The 24945-nt window shown below is 39.9% G+C and overlaps 1 protein-coding gene across 1 annotated transcript in view; it reads left to right on the top strand.

Annotated features, from left to right (window-relative positions):
• The window catches only part of GALNT16 (polypeptide N-acetylgalactosaminyltransferase 16), a 1415037-nt gene that overhangs the window by 1315218 nt on the left and 74874 nt on the right, over positions 1-24945 (top strand). The window contains exon 13 of the mRNA XM_044074007.1: positions 15016-15160. Coding sequence (XP_043929942.1) covers positions 15016-15160 — 145 coding nt within the window. The remainder of the gene's footprint in view (positions 1-15015; positions 15161-24945) is intronic.

The raw sequence follows: 24945 nt of genomic DNA, 5'->3' as shown, positions 1-24945 counted from the left end.
TTGTACTTTCTCATCAGGAAAACTGTACTGTTTATTGGTCTGACATCTGCAAGAAGAGTGTGCAAACTCTTATGGGAGGTAAACCTTATTTCATATTCCACAGAGATAAATTCATATTAAGAACAAACCCCTATTTTATACCCAAAAGGAGTTTCAGAATTTACTTTGAATTAAGCCACCGATCTTCAGAATCTAGAAACCAGGAAAAAAGAATTCTGCATACGCTGGGCATGAATATTTCTTACCATGGAAAAAAGGACATTCTGAGTTTAAACAGACAATACTGGAGATGGTTGTCCTCAGCTATTGCTGTTTGTTATTCCCAACATAGAAAATCCATTCCAGGCAGTATCAAGACACATTCTGCTAGAGACTTGTCTTATTGATGGTATACTGGAAAGAGGTGGACTCTAGAAGCATTTTAAAGGCAGGTGCAGGGTCTTCTGCACATACTTTTGCAAAGCATTATAAATTGGATTCCTATTCAAGGTCCAGGTTGAACTTTGCTAGTACCATTCTGCAGGGGCTCCTGGATCAATATCCATCCTCTTCCCAGGTTGGGTAGGTTTTGGTAATCAATCCATACAGCAGTGGGAATGAACTTAGTACAGTTGTGTGAATTACACATACCAGTAGCAGCAGATGTTCAAATTCCTCACTGTTGCAGTAGCTATATCCACCTTCCACACCCCTACTCTTGTATATAGTTGTAGTTGGGATGTAAAGTAGGGTTATTAGTGTTTATACTTCATATACATTTAATTGTTATTATTGATTTTTTGTTCAGGATTATTAAGCTTCTCAGTCTGTCTGTCTGTCTGTCTGTCTGCCTGTCTCTCTCTCCCTTTTGTCAAGAAGTTTTTGAAGACATCTTTGGACTGACTGCTGACTACCCTCCTTGGGGCTAGCCAATCAGCAGTCAGAGTGAAAGTGTGGGAGGGAAACAGAGCTCTGTAAAGCTGGATGGTTGTTTCCTGGCATAGCCTAAAGGCTACTGCAGCAGTGAGGAATTCAGACATCTACTATAAAGGATAAATGCAACTTACACAACTGTATTTTCTAAATCAGTTCCCCACTTAAGCAGTTCTTAAGCAATGCTTCTCTTAAGTGGTTTTCAAGTCCTTATATATAAACAGTTTACTATGGCATTAATGAGAACCATCGTACCAGGGATCTGAATCCCATGAAGACTGCACAACTGAACTACAACTGGGGCCTGAAATGTTCAGATGCAAATCCTGAAACATCAGCCAAGATCTTCCAACTATTATTTACATCAATTTGGGAGAGAAAGAAAGTACCAGGCAACTAGAACAAAGGCATCATTATCAAGATTCCAATGAAGAGAGCATTAACGTAATACAACAACTGGAGCAAGGACATTTGAGAAAAAAAAAACAGGCTGTGTTCTGCAAGGGTAGAGGATGTGTTGTTCAAATCTTTACTCCACATAATATCATTGAGCAGTGCATGAAGTGACAGAGACATCTATATATCCACTTCATTGATTCTGAGAAAGCCTTTGGTAGTATTCACTGATACAGCATTGAGTATATTCTGACAGCCTAAGGCATATTGCAGCAGAAAGTTCTCATCAAGACATTCTGCAACAACTTTACCTGCAAGGTGGGCAACAGTGAATAAAGATGATGTGTGATGCCAGCATTGATCTTCAACTGGGTTATTGATTGGGTGATGCAACAAACAAGAGAAGACCAAGGAGGATGCAATAGCTGGACCTTGTTCTCTATGCTGGAGGATCTTGAAATACAGATGAGCTCAAGAAGCCAGAAATTATATTAAAAATAGATTTGATATAATACCTTCTTCAGTTAAAAATGTAATTCCCAAACTTATTCATTATTTCATTGCTATTACTCAACAGAATAAATTAATTAAAATTACTCTTTCAAATATATATAAAACTATCAAATCTAATTTAGATATATTTCCTGATAATTAAATATAAACTAAATTTTCTTCAATCAGCAGGTAGAACTACGTCTTCACTTAATTGGAAAATCTTTACCTGGAGAATTTTAAATAGATCTTTCATTACCCTATATAACATAAATAAGATGTATAAGGAAAATATCCTTTCTTGGAGATGTATGAAGGTTTGGAACACTGATTGGTCAAACATTTTTTATGATTGTTTGCATTTGAAAAAATTCTGGGAAGATATTAATAATTTCTTGCAAGCAATTTTTACTGATACTTTTCATCTTACTAAAGCATTAGTTTTATTTAATTCTTCAATCCCAATTTGTGTTAAATCTAGTAAATATTCACTTCTTTGGTCTGTACTGTCCATAGCCAGGAAAGAAATTACTAGGAATTGGAAATCATCGCAAATTCCCTCCTTTCATCTTCTGTTGGAGGTATACAAGTTAGAATCAATGACAATTAAGTCTAGATCTTCTAGGAATATAGTATTGTATACTCAATGGTTGAACATAATTGAATTATTAGAAAAATAATAACTTAAAACTGTTAATCTGATAGTATAGTGGACATCGATGTACATAGTTCATTGTCTTTTATTTGTTTTTTTTATGATTGTTTTAGACTTTTTATCTTTAATATCAAAAAATATGAGCACTTTTCTGTTAATAATTGTATTTTTATGAAATGATTTTAATAAAATTGATTTAAAAAACAGAAATACAGATGAGCTCACCTTGCATTCTCACACATGCCAACACTTGCAGGAAAAGACATCTCACCTACGCATAGCAGGTTGGCCTGAAGATCAGCATGAAGAAATCAGAAGTCATGCCACTTATTATCACATTTCATCTTTCAAGGTGGAGTGGACCTAGCCATGACTTGAAAGTTCACCTACTTAACAAATATTGTCAGGCATCAAGAGCAGACTGAACAAGGTGACAGTACAGTATAGTACCAGCACCAAGCTAAAGTAGATAAACTTAAAAGTTCTTGCCTCTCAACACTAATAATTCCATTGGTGAGAAGTGTAAATACTGAATTAATCTGGTGGCTTACCTCTCTCTCTTATAAATTTATCCTGTGAGCGTCATACATTTCTACCACAATCCTTCATTAATCTCAGCAAAATGTCACTGAGGCTGTGAAAGAATCACTCCCAAAGCCTTCTAGAAATAAGAAAATTAAATTTTAAAATCAAGCCACTCATTTATCTCATTCATACTTTACACAGAGTCACCTTGAGCAAAAACTCTCAACATTTGACCCGTTGAAACATAGCAGCAACAGAAATGTTTTAGTGTTGGGTGACTCTATTGGCAAGAGGACTTGACTCATCACTTCTTTCAGGCTTCAGGATCTCTGATATTACAAGGACCCCAAGAACCTTAAATCTTGCCAAAATATGTATGAAATGGTAATGATATGTGCAAGAGTAAATAACTTGAGATGTAAATCCCTGAAGACATGCTGGGAGATGTCAGAATTTTTCATGCATGTTACAAATACAGGTAAGACACTAGCCCTGAGTGAAATATTTTCTTCGCTTCAAATGATGCCTTGATACAAAAGAGATAGTTAGCTTTGATTATTGACGAAATAGCTGGTTTAATTCCAGGGGGCTCCACTATTTGTCAACATGGGATTAGATACTCGATGGCCCAGCTTGCTTCACTAAGGATGGCCTGTATCTCTCATTCCAAGGCTACCACATTCTGGCTAAAGCCTTTGTTACCCTCTAGTGTGTTTTTTAGGCAGATTACATTTGATGGACCTTCCTATGTAATTAGTCCCAAAATAATGTCACATTAAGGTGGCTCCCCTTAATGCCAGAAGTCTAAGCAATAAATTACCTGATTTTTGAGGCACTCCTGAATTTGGAAAACATTCACATATGCATTGTTACTGAAACTTGGTTTAAATGTAAAGACAGCATTCCCTCTATTCCTGGGTTTTGTGCTTTTCATAATTTCAGGCACACTGGCAATCATAGTGGAGTCTCCATATTTCTCAAGGAACATATTACCTCCAGGTAAATTCTTGAAGACTTGCAAACTAAATGCATTGAACCACATATCACTCTAGGTATGATTAATTATCAGCTAATAGATTGTTACAGAACACCTTCTCTGTCTCCAGATGACCATGGAAGATTCCTCAGGGTTCTAACAGATCTTCCTATTAGCAAAAACTTCATTGTTTTGGGTTACCTTTTAACTACCCTTCAATAAACTTGGACACCTATGCCACATATCTACCCCCCTCTCTATTGATATATATATATATATATATATATATATATATATATATATATATATATATATATATATATATATATACAGAGAGAGAGAGAATGAGAATATACCCAAAAATTCATAGACTTAATAAAAATTCTGTTGAGCAGTTGGTAAATAAAAGTCCTTGAGCAGTTGTTAAATAAAGTTACTGAAGGTCACTGCATTCTTGGCCCAATTCTTACAAATATGTCTGTCTTTTGCACTACTCCTCTGGTATCTCATTCTGCAGGGAAGTCTGACCTCATACTTCTGACCTTTTAACTCCCCAAAGTTCCTTCAGAAAACTACACTGAATTTAAGGACTCAACTTACTCTATGACAAAATATCAAAATTCACTTATGACTGCACCTTCCTTGACTTTAGTATACCAGAAAGTACATTCAGGAATTCTACATACATTTAGAAAAACGCATACAACTAGGAGTGCCTACCAGAACCAACTGTCACAGGAAACTCAAAAACAAACTACTTTTCTGGTCCACCATCATAAATAAACTAAACAGCAAAAGAAAGAAACTTGTTAACTTATTTAATAAATCCAAATCCCCTCTTATCAATGATAAGAGCAAAATCATTACAAAAAAAAAAAAAAAAAAAGATGAACACTATCAAGTCCATTAAAGTAGTAATGAACTTAGGCTGACTGCTGAAGCCAAAGATAAATATAAAGCCTTATTTAGCTGTGTTAGAAAACTAAAAACAATGCCATGCATTGCTCAGAACTTATTCATAATGACAGTTCCTATTCTGACCCAAAATACATTGTCAATACCCTTGCAAACAAATTTAGTGCTGATTTTACTTTGAGACTTCTGACCAAAGCCTTGAAATATATGACTCCCATATTCGCCCAACTATCTCTAAAGATAATTTTACCAAAAATGCTAACCAGGACCAAAAATGCTTACTCCACAAGACTTATAAATATATCCGGTTGCTTCATTAATAGTGTTAAATACACCCTTGAAGATCCTTAAACTATTTAACCTATATTTAGCAACTGGTTTTGCCCCTGATAAGTGGCACACTGCAGTAATGTTGCTCCTCATAAGGGTGGCATTACAAATAACTCAGGTATTTACAGACCTACTAGCCTTACAAACCTTATCTCCAAAGCCATGGAACATATTATAACTGACTTCATAAACTACTATATCAAGTAACAATTTGACTTTGTGAAGAGCAGATCATGCGTATTGAATCTGGTAAACTTCTTTGAAAGGGGTTCAGAGACTGCAGACTGTGGTTGTACAGTGCATGTAGCGTAGCTTGATCTGGCCAAAGCCTTTGACACTATTTCTCATGCTGGCATCATACAACAACTAAATGCTTTAAAAATCGACTTGTGGAAAAATGTGGAAAAATAGATTGCAAACTGACTGAAAGACAGAACCCACTCAAGTTGAAGCTTAAAGTGCAAGTTGTAGGTGCCTCATCAGAAAGTAAGAAATTGTCTAGTGGTTTCCCCACAGGGATCAGTGCTGGGGCCTCTCCTTTACAGCAATTAGTTGTCAGACCTCCAAGCAGACAGATAAGATCTCTGGTTAACAAAGTTTGCAAACAACTACAACTAATTACTTTACCTCCTCCATACTTCACCTCATTAATGGAACAAAACCCAGCCCCAACACACAATCCCCTAAAGCACAAACAAACTCCACCCCCTTCTCACTCAAACCAGTATCAGTATCAACAGTCCAAAAACTCTTAGCTAAACTCAAACCAACCACCATTGCCCAGACAACCTTCCTCCCGAATACCTACAACTAGCATCCAAGGCCATAGTTTACCCTATCTCTTTGCTAATAAATATATATATCACTGAAAACACCATCCCATCCTTATGGAAAAGCTCATTCATCATTCCCCTTCACAAAGATGGCTCCTCCTCTGACTTCTCTAACTACTGACCTGTAGCAGTCCTCTCACCCTTATCAAATATCCTGGAAAGGTGTATTCATCATCAACTCCTCACCTACCTTCTCTCTAACAACCTACTATCCAATACTCAACACAGTTTCCGTCCATCATATAGCACCACTACAGCCCTAATTAACTTCAGCAACACCATTAATTCTCACAGGAACCAAGGCAGTCTAGTCTCTGCCACCTTCTTAGACTTATCAAAAGCATTTGATAATGTCTCCCATGATAAACTCTTAACCTGCCTCTCAAAACTCAGCATCAACAGCCCCACCATACTCTGGTTCAGTAGCTACCTAAATAACTGGTTAAGGTCTGTCAAATGGCTCAAATCCCTATCCCCCCTCCCTGCCACACTTGGAGTACCCCAAGGCTCAATTCCTCCCTCCTCTTTAACATCTTTACAAATCAAATCCACATAGCAACCACAAAAGCAGAAATAGTCCAATATGCTGATGATACAACACCTGATCTGCTTAGCATCCAGTCTACAACTCATCCAAAATAAAGCACAGGAATCCTTTACAGGCATTCAAAATCAGCTAAATAATGCACAATTAATACTAAACCCAAAGAAAACACAACTTATGTTATCCCTACCAACAAAGTCTAATGACCTCACTTTCTCCATAGTCTCAGCCAACAAAACCCTCATCTCCCCAGTCCCAGAGGCCAAATTACTAGGACTTACTATCGACCGGCAATTAACATTTAACAAACATAAATCTCTAACTATCTCTAAAGTACATAAAAAACTAGAGACCCTCTATCACAGCAAAAGGTACCTAACCTCTAACTCTAGGATTGCCATAGCCAGAACCCATCTCCTATCGACATTACTCTATGCACCTCCAGTACTAACAAACCTAAATAAAACTGACCGAAACAAACTGTCCATCTGCTACAATAAAATTACCAGGTTCGCAACCAATGCAAAATCCCTGTCTCACCACTGCCTGTCCCTACATACTTTACACTGGCTTGAGTCCCCCAACTTACTACAATACCACCAACTTAACTTAGCTCACCAGATTCTATACTATCCTGAGAAAACCCCTGCCATATCTGGCCTACTAAATTTCTACAACTCAAATAGGCAATTGCGATCTAGTAACAAAGCTTTGATTGCAAATATCTCATGTAAAAACAGCCATGGGGTATCCCTCTTCCCCAGTGAAGCTGCAAAGCCATGCAACACCCTACCTCTCAACCTCAGACTGCAGAACTGTTCCACTACTTTCAAAAATCTCCTTAAATTATACCTCATTTCCAAGCCTCTATGCAACTGCAATTCACCCTCCTTAAGGCAAACCCAACACAGTAGCCTACCTCCCTAAGCTTCTGTAGCACACTCATAAATTGCTCTACAGTTGCCTTGTGTATAAATTGTATATATTGTAAATATGTTCTATTATGACAACACCTGAAACATATTTTGTACCTATGCTTTTTCCATGAAATTGTTACACTTATAAACTGTACTGCAACTCTGTAGCCTTTGTAGCTATTAGCCATCCTATAGCATGTTACTCTATTGTCATTTCCATTAGTACTATGTATAACTTGTGTGTTTCTTATTGTATGGACAACAGAATTTCAAAATGTACTTCTGAGTACTCCTCCTAAGCAGCTGAAGTAAATATAAATCATACTTAATGGTTGTTGTATCTTTTGGCTTATGGGGTCGCCACAGCGGAACTCCGGTCTGCTAATGTTTGGTAGCGGATTTTTACGTGTCGAGTTACCAGCCCTGATGCACAACCTTCAATGAAGGCACGCCCATTCACGCATGCCTCCACACAGAAGATGCTCTAGCTGAGAATCGAATGTGACAACGTCTTGCTGTGAGGCAACAATGCTATTGCAGCACCACTACCGCAGGTTTAAATCATACTTAATGGTAATACCTGGAAAATGTTCATTTGAAAGTTTTCCCCCTGCATCCATGTTGTCACAGAAATGCACCAGGGAGCCTCTGTCATCTCCTTTTTGTCAGCTCTGTGGTACAGAGATAAGAGGACCCGAATGTGGCACAGATGACTCAAGGTTCATTAGTTATCTAGTTGATAGATTTTGAGGGAGAATGGGAGTGAGAGGTCAGTGCTGGCTCACCTGTCTTGGGGACAGAGAAGTATTCTGACACTTAGTGGAGGTTGGGTATACTGCTGGTATGCTAGCAACAACTGGACCATCGTGGTGCTAAGCAATCCAAGCAGTGTACATTGATGGCAGAGTCAGATATGCACAGTAGCTTTCATGTCCAGTTGACCGATATTGTAAGCTTAACCCATCAGCTATGCAAGAGATGGGGGAACAGGACCTCAGAAAACCCTAATAGCTGCTGGGATGATGGCTGCCATGATTGTCTGCAACTGTAGAAGGAATAAATGAGCAGAGTGAATCATGGGCAGGCTGGTACTTGGCAGATAATGGAGAAAAAAAAGAGAAAATGTTTTTTAAAATAGCCTAACTTCCCCTTTGCAGTTGTGATTACAGCCATAGCAAAGGTACCATTTTGGAAATTGAGTCAGCCTGAAATCCCTTACTCTGCTTGCCTAACCATATCTGGCAGTTGTTTCAGTGGTCCATTTGTTTCAGTGAAGGAAGCACTTGTGTTATTAATTCAGCTCCCACCTTTCCACCTCAGATATAAACTACTACCCTTGTCCATTTTTTCTATCTTAAAGTAAAACAGCCACTCACCTCATGGTAACACCTTATTTAATTTTTAAGATACTTCAAAAACATCATAATGCCACATTCTCTTCTTTCTATTTGTACATACATGTTAAACCCCATAGCTTTTTTTTCTTTCTATTTTTTTCTCAGACTTGCTGCAATGTCTTTAATGCTCTTTGAAACTTCTTCAAGCCAGGCTACAAGTCTGGTAGCTGAGCCCTTCAGAACAGACAATCAAGACAGATCCCAGATAATGATTCCAGCTACCTTCTCCTTGGCCCTGATGGACTTCAACTTCCACTTTATTAAGGTGCTTTCAACAAAGCAACAAATACACTTGGCTCAGTGGTGCACAGGGAAAGAACCCTGATTGCAACTGGGGTTTGAGTAGTAGCCCTGGCACTGGAGGATCCAGGCATGGAGGGAAACAAAAGAAGAGCATGATCGTCTGACCTCTGTCTGTGGGAGGAATGACTGGCACACACTCTGGGAGCACACAGAGAGGTCAGATTTGTCAGGTGGAGACCAGGGAATCTACCTCCCTTTCTTAAGGTTGGTGAGTAGGATTGCTTGTGGAAGCAAATTCCTTGCAGATGTGAAGGATCACACAATGCTAATACTGAAGAGTACACTGAAGGTAGGGCATACAGAAAAATGCACAAATCACCCTGGATGGCTGCCTTAAAAATGGTCCCTTCCAATCAACCATTGCCCCATTGATGCAGGCACATGATCTAATTGGCCAGGAGAGGGATGATGATCAGCAGGCACTGGGGGTAAACTGTGAAAAAATATAGAGTTAAAACAGCTACACAGCAGTAAATAAATAATAAATACAAATAATAAAATACATCAAACACAAAATGTCCATCAGACAAATATAATGACTTCAAAACTACTGCAAAAAATATCTGTTATAAATTAAATTGAATACTTTTGCACCACATAGGCAAAGATGGATGCATAATGTTGCTCACCAGGTCAGGTTAAAACAAACGAGCATTGTGGGTTCTTGTTCAAGCAGCTTTATTGTATGCAAACACATCATAAAGGATTTTATGGAAATATTGTTAGGCAATAACTTCTTTTATTTTAATGGTGAGTATTGCTAACACGTTTGGGTGATGGCTGAGGGGGTGCCCTCTTCCCTCCTGTTTTCCAGTATGGCCATTTGGACATGGGAGCATGATTACATTTTTAATTATAGGCATATATCATGCTAGAAATTATATTTGAGATTTTTAGACGTTTTTATAGTTTGGAATGAAATGAGTAAGTTAGAAGAATTTATTTATAAGCTATCTTAACAACACAACTGGTATTTTTAAAGTTTAATTACCAATTTGATGCTAGTGAGATTAATTATTTAGATGCCAACATTAGTAAAAAGGAAGAGAGCATTTTTATCAGATATCATCAGAAAACCAATCCTTTCTTATTTATACCTAAATTTTAAGAGCTGACATCCTTTTTTTCAAAAAAGGAATTTACATAGAATGAAGGTCAGAATATGAAAAAAATAAATTTAAATTTAATGGCAAAAACTACATTAATGAGATTAGTAAAGGTACCAGGTGGTATAGATTTTGTAAACTATGTAAACATATATATATATATATATATATATATATATATATATATATATATATATAGGAGAGAACATGATAATAAAAGACCAGGAATTCCTATTATATTTGAAGAAGAAAGGGAATTGTTCGTCTAGTGGTCAGGTTTACATTGCCATTTGTTCTTATTAATTTTCTTTTTACATTGAGAAAAATGTGACCCTTATAAAAAAAGGATATATAAACATTATTATAAAATGTACTAATAATGCCTTCTAAAGACATATCACATATATGGAAAATTTTGAGTTCAAATTTGCCATATTGAAAAAAATACTTAAAGAATCCAGGGGGAACACAATGTGGCAATTAGACTTAATGCTGCAGAAATTCCAGGTCTTAAATCACGTTATCTCACTGAATAGAATTTTAAAATCACTTTCAGCTAAATTATAAGGATTTCAAGAACTACTTACTTTGTATATGTATGCATGTATACATAATATATATATATATATATATATATATATATATATATATATATATATATATATATATATATGGGTCTACTTTTCTTCACTGAAAACTCACCCTCAAAAATATTGCTAAAAGCTCAAATCACTGAAAACCCATTTCACTAAATCTCATTTCACTGAATCTAAGTACTGTTGGGCAAATAAAATGTATACGGTGGTCTCACCTTCGATACTCACATCGTCACAACATTCAGGAAATCCTTCTATGTGGCACACCTCATCACTAAGTGGCACACCTCATCACTAAGGGCTTTTTTCCAGAAAAAAGGAGGTCATTGTCCCACTGTACTCATCCCTCATTAGACCCATTGTAGAATACAATTCCCCATTTGGTATGTACCTCTCAAGACATCTGCAACAACTGGAAAGGCTGCAGAAATAACTCACTAAAAGAATCACAGGCCTAAAGCAGATGCCTTACGCTGACCGCTTTAAAAAAACTCCAGCTATACTCTGTTGCATATCGTCTACTGAGAGGTGATCTCTGCTTAACAGACAAAGCCATGTCAAACCCAGAGCTGGTGGACATGCTACACTTAAAGAAATCCCAATCCCTCAGAGCCACACACTCCAGGGATCTAAAACTTGTCATCACAATAAACAAAACATGCTGGAGGGATAGGTTCCTGACCCAGAGACTCCCCAGACTCTGGAATAAACTGCCCATACATGTCAAGCAGAGCGCTTCTTTGGCCTTCTTCAAAAGGAACCTTGATGATTGGATGGGAGAAAGGAAATTCACCCCATGGATCACGTCAGTCACCCTGCTAGACAGGCATCCAGGGAAGTAAATAGTGTGGGAAGAAATAGCCAGGGAATTGTTATGGCTAGGCTTGTATAGGCCCTAGGGCTGATAGCCTAGTACCAACCTATGAACCTATATATATATATATATATATATATATATATATATATATATATATATATATATATGTATGTACACATATATATATATATATATATATATATATATATATATATATATATATATATATATATATATATATATATATATATATATATATATATATATATGGGTCTACTTCATATGATCGACAGTTCATATGACTGACATTCATTTGGTCGACAGTTCATTTGGCTGACAAAAATGTATAGGTGGGGGGCTTCACCCCCCACACCCCCCGATGTGGGAGGCTGTGCCCCCCACACCCCCCCAACTATATATAACAACTCCACAGTCGCACAACAGTGGGGAGGGGGGCAAATCCCAGGTTTTTGCCTTGAATACTTTTTGTCAGCCAAATGAACTGTCGACCATATGAATGTCAGTCATATGAACTGTCGATCATATGAAGTAGACCCATATATATATATATATATATTTTTTTGTTTTTGTGAATCATTCTATATAAATATGTTTAAATATGTTTTATTATACACAGGTTACACAGTATTACTTACCAAGTTATTTAATGGAACAGATGAAGTTATATATATATTTGGATCCACTCACTTTGATCTAGTAGTCCACATATTAACCTCTGTTATGTCAACTGCAAAAGGCTGATAAATCAAATGTCAACACATTAACAAGCATGCGCTGAGAAAGAACTCCAGTGCATGCAAAAAATAACATCATTTTTTGAGGGGGGGAAGCTGCCCTGTACCCCCAAAACCCCCTGATAATTATATATACTAAATCTGGAATTGCATAATCCTCAGGGCAAGGGAATATTCCCCTACCCCAGGGATTACCGATCTCACACATCTGTCCACCATCTGCATGTATCTACCAAATGCAGTCTATTAAAACAGAGGTCAGCAAATGAGCAGTTAGACCAAAAGAAGGACACATGTTTTATGTTGTGATAGCTGGCATTCTCGTTTGGTACTGCTATGGAATTTGATTCTGTCTGGTTTGGTGTTTTTTGGCATTTATTGTCGCTGGTAAAGGATTACTAATGAGTTGTAGGTCAAGCTAGAATCCCACTATTTAAATTGTTGTGCTGAGTGACATGCACCTAACCTAGCACAGGTATTTTGTGGTTCCAAAAATATATATTTTTATTCTTGTATCATTAGTGACAGCTGTGTGGAGCAGAACCATGAATGAGTTGATCTAAGGTGGTTTGTCAGAATACATCTAATGTTAGTGAAGAATGCATTGGAAGAGCACATGCCCATGTGATCTTTACAGTAGAGATCCGCTATGCCAGACAGTATAACTGAGAAAGCAATTTTGAAACTGGAAAAAGCAATGGACCCAGTACAGTGCTCTGAGGGACAACTAGATTGAGGTGGTGTGAATGGTAGACATAATTTCCTATTTTGATTGTGATGGTTTGCTTACTTAGGTAGCAGCATATCCAGTGAAGTGAGATGGTCAAATATCTGTACTGTGTGAGTTTCGGCTGTTGAACAGTGAAATTCCTAAACCAACTCTATGAAAACAGTCCCAGTGGTTTTACCTTTGGCCATATTTTGGAAGATAGAATTTATGATTCAGAGGATGATTGTTAAGGTGCTATGCCCATTCCTGAAACCAAGTCTCTGAGAAACAAGGAGGCTTAAGAAGTTAAAATGAGCTTTAAGATGGGGTGAGACCACATGTTCAACTACATCTGAGAGTTTTGAGAGAAGGATATGGGATGGTAAGAAGAGAAAACTGCTTGTTCCCCTGTTCAAGAAGAGATGTAGTTGTGGCTGGTTTTCAAAGGTTAGGCAAAATGCCCCTGGCTAGTGATGAGTTAATTCCATAGCCAAATAGCACAGCAACAAATATGTGGCATATTTCAAGGAACTTTGGAATAAAGCCATCAGATTCAGCTCCATGTTAGGCATTTTCCTTAGGCATGAGTTCACATCCTGGATGGAAACCTTCTGACAGTGGAAGACAAGGGTATAGGCCTTAAGATAATCTTCAAGCAGGGTAATGGTGCTGATAAAGTAAAAGTATAGGGAGCAATTTTGCAATTTCAAGTGTTTGGTAAACAGATTTGCTGTACCATCAGGTCTAGATAGGATTTTAACCATTGCCTTCTATTTGAGGACTAGAGGTGCTTATGGCCTGCCAGGTAGATGGTTCACCTCAATGCAGAAACTTTTTGGGATATTAAAAAGTTTTGCTTGATTTGCTTTAAGGTAGCTTCCCATACCTTGATGGATATCTCCTTTTCAGTAGTTTAGATATTACAAAACTCCACTAAAATATAGTAGAAGTTGAGAATTTTAAAAGATTCTCAAGGGACTTTCTAAGCAATGTGCTATCTTTCTCTTTTGGGTTTATCCATGGAGCTGGATTCTGCTTGGAACTCGGTAGGTAGTTATAGAGATATTGCACAGAACTGGATTCACCATTACCCATGAGAGAACTTACACTAACCACCTTTTTCTGGAATGTTCCATGAGGTAATAAGTAGCACTACTAATTGACGACTGCACTGTATAGCTAGGATTACAAAGACCTCTATGTGTTCTGAGTAACTGCCCAACTTATACCATATTAATAAAAGCTGTTTTCCCTTATTTCAGCTTGTGTGACATGAAATGCCACTTAATAGAGTTGAACCTGAAATCCCTGATTAAACAGCAAATTTAGAAGTGCAGTCAGACAGACCCCCCACCAGATTTGATTGTATTATTTAATTATATTATCTATCAAGTACTGCCAAGAAAGAGGGTCTACTTGTCAGGCAACTTCCTTATCAACATACCTCCTCCTAATAAATGCCCATGATACATAAGGACACAATTGGGTTGGGTTGCAAGTCTAGGCTTATAAATGCCCTAGTGGTCATTAGCCTAGTATTTACATATAAATCTATAAAATCTGACAAAGCAAGGAAAGGAAATTACATGCTTAGGATCACATGTTATGTAAGTGAGTTTGATTCTGATTTAAATTCCTTTCTTTAAGTATTCAGCCAAGTGCCACTTGTACCTTAAAAACTATTTAGGACAGTCAGAGCCATGGTGTAATTATGACAAGAAAACAACTTAGATGTCCCTGAAAATATCTTGTGCATGGATTTATGTGGAAGGGACTGACTGGTACTTTGTTGTTTAAGAAATACATATTAATTAAAAATCCCCCTTTCTTTTTTCAGAATTCCTGAAAAGGAGCCTGCCCCTATTGGCATTGTCAAGCAGGAAGGAAATTGCCTAGAGACACAAGGACTGGATAACATGGGAAATGTAGTTGTTGAGCTCACAGTGTGCAGAGGACTAAGAGGAAGTGTATCACCAGGCCAGGTGAGAATTGTTCCAGTAACTTCTGTAGTAATTATTTAATTTAATTAGAGCTGTGCAGTAAATCTGTTTCATTCTTTTGGGTTCAGTCAAAGTAGGAAACCATTTTCAATTGCTGATATTGTGATATAACATCCAGGTTGGCTGCCTTTTTGTTAAAAAGGCTAGTTTTTAATATTTTGCTTAATATCAATTAACTCTAGGCTTTTTAGATTCATGTCATGTAATGTAAAACAGAGACATCAAAACTAAAACTCATGATATACCACGAACACCAATTGTCCACAAAAATGAACAAAAGTGAGTCTCCATATACCTAACAGCTATTTACTTAATTAAATATATTAACTCCATAGTTGCTCAACTATGAAATGCAAACACCCATTAATGAATAAAGTTTTCACAAATGAAGTCAACAGCAGAAAAAGTAAACTTGAACTGTATCTGCAGTTCACAGTATTAAATAAATACCCACTGACATAAAACAAATATAAGAAGCCACTATTAAAACAATGTAAAAAAAAAACACTCCTAAGCCGCAAACTTGAAAAATATTGAATGTGTAGTTCAAGCACAGATACATGAATGCAGCTTTGATTAAGCTGACAGTCTCCTTTACAGACTTGTTAATAGTGGATCTATTAGCAATAAATCCAAGTAAATGACATTGGGCCAGATTCATGAAGGCTTGCATTGAGTCTAAGAGTAGAGTAAGACTGCAGCCAGCCAACATGTCTGCCGAGCGATCCAGGAACAGCCTGCAGGGGCATGCAAGAGAGCTCCTAAAATGACTCTTGCACGGACAGTGGTAGTTTATGCAAATTACCTCATTTGCTGCTGAAAGCTATGCAAATGAGGTAAATTTACGATCCAGGAAACACTAACCTGTCCAAGTAAGAGTAGTGTTATTTGCAGAAATGTATTCGGTTGGCAACTGAGTACCGTTCTGCAAATAGCAAAACAGAGCTATGACAGCTCCAAATAAAGGATGCATCCAGTTGAAGAAGCATGCAATTGGCCAAATATATGGCCATTGGCATTTTATCCATTGCAAAATAAATAAATAATTTTTTTTTCCTCGATCTCCAATATTTAAGCGTAGCGCAGCGCTGCGCAAATGTGCGGCACTCTAAAAACCCTAAAAACAAAAAAATAAAAGCCAGAAATAGGTATTTTATTCAAAATATTCATCTGCCATGCAGGTGAATGGCAGGCTGAAGACAACATGGCTACTGAGTAGTGGTTGCTAAGGGGGAAAGCTCAGTCTGAGAGATGAAACCAAGCATTAGCAGGCAATCCTATGCAAATGAGTATAAGGATAGTGAATCCCAAATTTCTCTGACATGTGAACCATGTCCCTAGAGTGTAAGAGTAGGATTAGGGGAGTAACAGAGTAGAAGATAGGCGACATCATGAGGGGGTATGTATCAAAAAGACTGTAAGCTTATTGGAGCAGAGTGGCATGTGTTTGCTGTGAGTTACTCAGGACTGGAAGAGGCGTGTCTACAGTTGTCTAAACTGAAACCCAGAAACCGAAGGTGTACACTGTGGCTCTCACTGAAGTTTCTTGCAAAGCTGCTTACACTGTGTGCGTTTGCATGTGCATGCCTGTAAACCCGTCTGAGCCTGTGTGAGCATGTGTGCACTCGTGTAAGGCCATCTAAGCATGTATGCATGAATGTGCACCCACCTAAGCCCGTGTAAGCCTGTGTAAGGCTGTGTGTGCACATGTGTGCACATGTTTGCGCTTGTTTGCACGGCACTGCCCCCTGTGGAAACAGAAAGGGAAAGGAAGGAAAAGAAGTAGTAGGAAGTTAACCAAGGAGAACTAGCAGAGCTGCCAGGTGAAATCAATCAGAATCAGCCAATTACACAGGCAGTACACTAGCCCAGCCCAGCACTTAAAACTCTACAAACAACATTCCCCCATGTTTTTCCTCAGAAACACTGCAACACTGCAGTCTACAAAGAGAAGTGAAAACTTAAAAAGCTTAACTGAGACAAAAAAATGTTAGGGGCTGCCATTGCTATTATAAGGCAACATGTACAAGATGCTGAGGGTGGTGCCATTGCAAATGCTGCTGAGCAACCCACAGTGAGGAGACGGAGAAGAGTGTACAGACCCAGGGTAACCTACCAGGGCCTACATGAGCTGGATATAGTGGAACGCTATAGAGTGGACAGAGAGCTCCTGCAGCAAATTGTTGAGCTGTGCAGGCCACGCCTCACACACAGAACCAACAGAGGGGAACCCATCCCAGTGGAAACCAAGGTATGTGTTGGCCTAAGAATACTATCACCAGGTACCTTCCAGAGACCAACTGGTGATATGATGGGGATTTCACAGGCATCAGCATCCAGGGTACTGCACCAGTTCCTGAATGCCATGTCAGCACATGTCGGTGATCATGTATATTTCCCCAATTCCCGTGAAGTATTGGCCAGCAACATGCGTCTCTTCCATCAAATAGCGGAATTCCCTGAAGTAGTGGGTGCAATTGACTGCACACACATACACATCAAAGCACCAGCCGGTGAGCGGGGTAGGGCCTACATCAACCGCAAGGGCTTCCACTCCATCAACTGCCAGGTCATGTGTGATGCCCAGGGCATAATACTGAATGTGTGTACTGGCTGCCCTGGAAGCTACCATGATTCCCATATCTGGCATCTGTCACAGCTGTACCAGACATTTGCCAATGGGGACATCCCTGATGGTCACCTAGTGGGGGATGCTGGATACGCGCTGGAGCAGTGGCTGATGACAGCCATCAGAAATGCATGCACACCTGAACAAGAACTCCATAATGAGGCACATGCACAAACATGAAATGTAATCGAGCGTGTGTTTGGGATGCTCAAGTCATGGTTCCATTACCTGGACACATCTGGTGGAGCCTTGCAGTACTCACCAACTACATGTACCCAAATTGTCATGGTATGTGCAATGCTACACAATATGATCCTGCAAAAACAGCTGCAGCAGGAACAGCATGGGGCAGGGCCAAACAGCCCCCCCACCATTGCCAAGGCCTGCACAGGCACAGGATGACTCGAAGGAGAAACAGCCTGAGCCTGTCCCAGAAGGCAGAAGGAGGCATGCCCAGTATGCCTTGGCCTTGGCAAAGAGGCAACGCATAGCACATACACTGGCTCAGTAGGAACCCTGGAAATGATACCTCCCTCTGGCTCGCACATAAAATAATAGGGATGCCTAACTTGAACTACCTGTTTCCAAACATGTATAGGGAGTGTAGTATGTGCATCCAACATAGGCAGCCCTGCAGCACCACCTGAGGCATGATTGCCATGTTTTAAGCAATACAAAGCAGTGCTAAGCAGCTTTTGCCAATATCTAGTATATGTAAACAAACTTACTCGTGCCAACTAGCCCAACGTCGGGCAACGTTGAACAAGGTTGGGCAAAGTTGAGCAAAGTCAGTTAAACATGCTCATATCTGCTTTACTGTTCCTTAAGCAGTCTGGTCTGCCCAGCATGAAAATAAAAAGCAATGATAGGGCTCGAACCCAGGATACTGTGCACTATAGTCACAGTACTGAACCACTAAGCCATGATAGCATTTCAGTGGCACAGACACAGCAGGATAATTGTACACTAATGCAAACACAAAGAAATGCAGTATCATGCCCCTGAAGAGGCAAATGGGTAACCTCCCCTACACGCCTATGCAGACAGAGAACATCAGGCTAGGCGGTGTGATGTGGGTTGTGTAGGCTATGAAGTCACAGTGTAATATACATGACATTGGACGCTAACATCTGTAGTACAGTAGTATGCCTCAAGCCACCACGATAGGCAACAGTACAGACTGAAATGGTGTCCTGTACATAGCAGTGCAGGCATAGAAAATGTGTATAAGTGTCAGGTGTAACTCACATCCCATGTACACCCACAGTAACAATTAGGTGTGCCCCTGGGTAGAAATGTACAAAGAATAGCTGTCCCCCCTGTATGTAGAAATGTTGATAAGTCTATGCAAAGTGTCGCATGGAAGCCCTGCAGGCACAGCATGATCCATGTTGATCTATGACACAAAAGTGAGCCCTGCTGTAAAAATACAACTTGATTTTCCATACACATATAGTATAAATGTCTATACTGCGCGTGCTCACACACTCCAACAAATGTAGTGGATTCCATTCAGCATCACACTGAAAGGTCATACTGGGCATGCTCACACACAAGAAACGAAGCAAATGTCAGGCAGCAACATACTGAAAGGTCATACCGGGCATGCTCACACACTTAGGCTATATACGGATGTGATAATAAGAGATCTATGGACAAATGTGGACAATCATCTCTACTTCCAGAAACACATTCACAAAGTGGTTGGAAAATCATGCTATGTGTTCACACAAACTGCCAAGGTCTGTGCATGTAGGTCAAAGGAGGTTCCCACTACTCAGCAGTCATCAGACCTGTCAGAGAGTACCACAACACACTTGCGATGAATCCGACTAGGCACGTTCAGCAGCTAGAAAGACCAATGAAGTACCTTAACAAAAGGATTACTGGCCTCAAATAGCCACCCCATGCAACAAGACTGAATGTAACCCAATCTGTACTCTGTTGCATACTGTCTACTCAGGAGATCTTTGCCCAACAGACAGGTTCATGTCATGGTTACACTCAGATCTGTTCTGAGTTACAGCTGAATGGCAGTAAATGTACAGAGCCAACTGATATTGCCAACATCTTGGCAGATAGGATCACTGTTAACTTTATCCCCCTCTCACCCATGAAAGAGCACATCTCTATAATGGAAGACTGCAAAGTTGCTGTCATCACGACCGCACAGGTAATAAACACTCTCCAAAGCCAGTATCACAGCAGCCATGGGATCAGATAACTTCCCAGGCTGTGTAGTATCTACTTCCCTGAAGTAAACATTAACATGGCAGGTCTGTGGCTGCTGAAGTTTCCAGAGGACTGCAAACCAGGAGCCATAATTGTAAATACAAAAGATGTGGACATCCTACAAAAGGGCCTCACTGAGACAAATGGCTGTTGTCAAAGCTATGGGCTCTAGCTCAATGCCAAAAGGTGCATTGTCATCCCCTTTGTTAAAAACTCTGTAGCCAAGAACTACAACAGAGGTGGTAGTATATTTCACACTGAAAGTGTGACAAGAGACCTTGGGTCACAGGTAGACAGTGGATACAACTGTGATAGTGTGTGGGTTAGGAGGGCGGCCTAATGGTTAAGGTGTTTGCCTTACAAACACAAGGTGCAGGGTTTGAGTCTCACAAGAGATAATTGGCTAGGCTTAAAATGGCTCGCAAGGGCAGTTAGCTTAGTACTAACCTATGAACCTATGAACCAATAATCACATTCCCACAGTAGTCAGGAAACCCTCCTATGTGGCACACCTCATCACAAAATGTGTTTCATGCAGAATAGAAGAGGACAATGTTCCCCTCTACTCATCACTCACTAGAACTATAATAGAGTACAACGCCACTGTTGCTATGTACCTCACAAGACAACTACAACAACTGGAAAGCCAGCAGCAATACCTCACAAAGAGCATTAGTGGCCTGAAATACATGCCATACACAGACCATCTCAAAATGCTCCATCCGTACTCCCTTGCATATCGCCTACTCAGAGGTGTTCACTGCCTAACATACAAAGATAAGTCAAACACAGAGCTGTTGGATATGCTCCACGTAAAACACTCACAATCCTGCCGACCTTTGGTCCCAAAACCACGAGTGAAATACAAAAGGAAGGGGTGTACCCATTTACCTTATGGATACCCACACCTTCAGGTTAGTGGCACAGCATGAGGCCTTGGAGACCATGCAAGTGAAACTAACATTGGCCAAAGCTGCCCATCAGATTGCAACCTGCTACAGATCATGTACCTTGTCTCAGGAACCTCACTCAGTATTCCGAACAGTGGAAAGTATAAAGGTCCTATCAAACACCATTATATGAGGAGATTACAACTGCACAAACAGTGAGTGGTGGAATTACTTGTGTACAACGTCCTTCGCCCAATGTTTCCTAGAGTTTAAAAACCCTAACACCCTGGAACAGCTGGTCACCATGCCCACTAGAGGTGACAACATACTGGACATGATCAACACCAACATGGGGTACCAGTGTTCCACTATAGAGATAAACCCATCACTGGTAATATCAGATCATGAAGTAATCACACTGGACATCCATATCCGGCCCCCCCACCCAGTCAATGAAACCACTGTGAAGACATTTGCAAAAGCAAACTGCACACTTCCCAAGACCAAAGTGGAGCATTCCAAAGCCCTCTTGCTAAAGGATAATGGTATACAATCTGCAGAATCATTTACAAGTGCATCCTATGAGCATCTACAGGGATGCATGAAATGAGACATCACAAATAAAACCAAGATGCACTCCTCCAAAAATACGACAACAATCAGGTGGTTGTTACCCATAAATAAGCTAGACAACAGAAGGAGGAAATGAACACGATAGATCCAACTTCACTAAAGAAAAGGCATCACTGATCATTATCAGGAAGAAACAATGATCGCTCATAAAATAATCCAAGGACAGTTTCTAAAGACAAATAGCCAAGGAATGTAAGAGTAACAACCACAAAGCCTTCGGTAGCTATACCAGACATGTAGGTGTCCACTTCTAAATATGCTGTCAGCTACTGAAAAAAGGAAAAAAATACACCAAACCAACCTTCATTGTCCACATCCAGGGGGACAAGTTCAGTGTAAACTCCCCCCATCACCCCCAAAAGAGCCTGTGTCCATCACAGAAGGATGCAGAGCCCCAGACGTCATGGACATGCAGGTAAAGACAGCCCTCACCAAAGCTAAGAACACAGCATCAATGTGACTGGATGGTGTCCTAGACTGCATCTTACACTAGGCCCATGAGGAACTAGACCCTCACCTACATTCACTGTCCAGACACAAGCGTACCACAGGCTATGTACCCAAAGAATGGCATACACAAACAGTCATCCAGCTCCACATATGGGGTGCCACAACAGAACATAGACACCATTGCCCAATATGTCTACTCAGCCTGGTCTACAGAGCTATTGAGCAAATTGTCATGGAACCCATAAACAGAGACATTGGAGACCTCCAGACACTGGACTCTCCACAACTTCGCCTTGTTAAAGTCAGATCCTGGCTCCGAAACCTAGTTGACTTATTTCAAACAGTTACCAAGGACATAGATGAAGGTGAAAGTAGTCCACAAAGCCCACCCGGACCTCACGAAGGACTTTCTACACCATTCCTTACTCTGTCATCATGGACAAGCGTACCAGCTGGAACATTAACAGCTATGTCACAGGATGGGTGGCCAGGTGGCTCACAGATCAAACACACATGTTCAGAGTTGCTGGTGCCATGTCCAACTCTAAGCCAGTCACAAATGGTATCCCACAGGTCTTGGTCCTGGGACCCCACCTGTTCAGTAGATACTGCTCAGAGGTACAGGCAAGCACGTGAGGTGTATGGCTGAACAGGTTTGCAGATGAATGGTAACTGGGGTCCATAATCAACTGTACGGCTAACACAGACATCCTCCAGAAGTGTCTTACAGAGACAGATACCTGGTGTCAAAACAATGCCCTCAAGCTGAATGCCAAAGAATGCATAGTCATACCCCTTGGGTACAACAAAGTGCACACAAATTACCACATAGTTGGTAATCCAGTATGTACGGAGAAAGTCATTATGGTCCTGGGGAGACAGGTAGATAGTAAACTCCCCTTTGATGATCACATGGCCAAAGTGTTTAGACATTCCTTCAATGTAGCCCACCTAATGTCACCTAATGTAACCCACTTTGTATAGTCTGATGATGTCACCATCCTACAAAGAAACCTGTGAAAAAGATAACTCACAGTAATGTGTATAGTGCGGCATGTAAATGCGTACTTCTGTAATATCATAAAGTAGTTAGGTAGTGGTTTGAATCCTGCACTTGACAAGTTTGTGTGTGGTCTCCTTGTGAAGGAGCAAACATTTTGGAGAGTAGTAAAACACCTTAAAAGTGGTAAATTAATCTTTGTCAAGTCTGACGATGTCACCATCCTACAAATATACCTGTGGAAAAAAAGATCCCCCAGTAATGTATATAGCGTGTCGTGTTAATGCGTACTTCTCTAGTATCATGAAATAGTTAGGTAGGGGGTTGAATCCTGCACTTGACAACTGTGTGTTTATGTGTGGTCTCCTTGAGAAAAAGCAACCTTTTAGGAGAGTAGTAAAACATCTTAAAAGTGGTAAACCAATCTTTGTCAAGTCTGATGTCACCATCCTACAAATATACCTGTGGAAAAGAGAGCCCACAGTAATGCGTATAGCGCATTGTGTTAATGCGTACTCCTCTAGTATGATGAAGTAGCTAGATAGGGGTTTGAATCCTGCACTTGACCACTGTGTGTGTTTGTGTGTGGTCTCCTTGGAAAGGAGCAACCTTTTAGGAGAGTAGTAAAACACCTTAAAAAGTGTTAAACCAATCTTTGCCAAGTCTGATGATGTCACCATCCTACAAATATACCTGTGGAAAAGAGAACTCCCAATAACATGTATAGCACGTCGTGTTAATCCATACTCCTTTAGTATCATGAAGTAGTTAAGTAGGGGTTTAAATCCTGCATTTGACAACTTTGTGTGTGGTCTCCTTGGGAAGGAGCAACCTACTAGGAGAGTAGTAAAACACCTTAAAAGTGGTAAACCAATCTTTGTCAAGTCTGATGATGTCACCATCCTACAAATATACCTGTGGAAAAGAGAACCCCCAGTAATGTGTATAGCGTGTCGTGTTAATGCATACTCCTCTAGTATCATGATGTAGTTAGGTAGGTGTTTGAATCCTGCACTCGACAGCTGTGTATGTGTGTGGTCTCCTTGGGAAGGAGCAAACTTTTAGGAGAGTGGTAAAACACCTTAAAAGTGGTAAAGCAATCTGTGTCAAGTCTGATGATGTCACCATCCTACAAATATACCTGTGGAAAACAGACTTCCCAGTAATGTGTATAGCAAGATGTGTTAATGCGTACTCCTCTAGTATCATGAAGTAGTTAGGTAGGAGTTTGAATCCTGCACTTGGTGAGTGTGTGTGCTCTAAGTGTGTGACAGTGTTGGTCAATGTGTTGGGGTTTTACTTTTACTACCATATGACATATCAGTAGGCATTGCACATGTGAGGTAGCTGTGAGGCAAATACATATACGTACATGTTACCTCAATTATTGCATGTGTGGGACCTCTGCTTTATCCAAGTACACAGTTGTCATCTTTGCCAAACTGTGCTGCTGCTTCACAGACCTTAGGTCACATCTGTATACTTGTGACAAGGCCAGCCACTGCAGTGATGCCTGGCCTAGGTCATCCATGTCACGCACACTCATTATGGTTTCTATTGAATTGTGTGAGTGAGGGTTTATGGCCGAGGTATATGTCAGACCTGTTCAAACGCAGCAGAGTCTTCAATGATGACTATGCATTATAGGTGTACAACAACCTTTGTGGACATGCATGCATACCCCTTATTGCTTATGTGATCCACCAAGGCATTTCAAAATACCTGAGGGAATGTGATTATCAAATGAGAGATGACGTAACAATAGGTTGCATGTACACATCGGTACCTGTTCATCATGTTGGTGGCTACTACCTATGTGGTACTGTGGGGATACTATGTTCCGTAAAGCTGGATGACTACGCTTAGTTTGGCCTATAGCTTTACAGCATGGGTTTGACAACAGGTATCTGTCTGTATGATACTCTTGTGGAGG

The sequence above is a fragment of the Protopterus annectens genome, chromosome 6.part0 (genome assembly GCF_019279795.1).
Source record: "Protopterus annectens isolate FY-2018-M chromosome 6.part0, PAN1.0, whole genome shotgun sequence".
Classification (NCBI taxonomy): Eukaryota; Metazoa; Chordata; order Ceratodontiformes; family Protopteridae; genus Protopterus; species Protopterus annectens.
The sequence above is the reverse complement of the archived record's forward strand: the minus strand, read 5'-3'. Positions and strand labels throughout refer to the sequence as shown.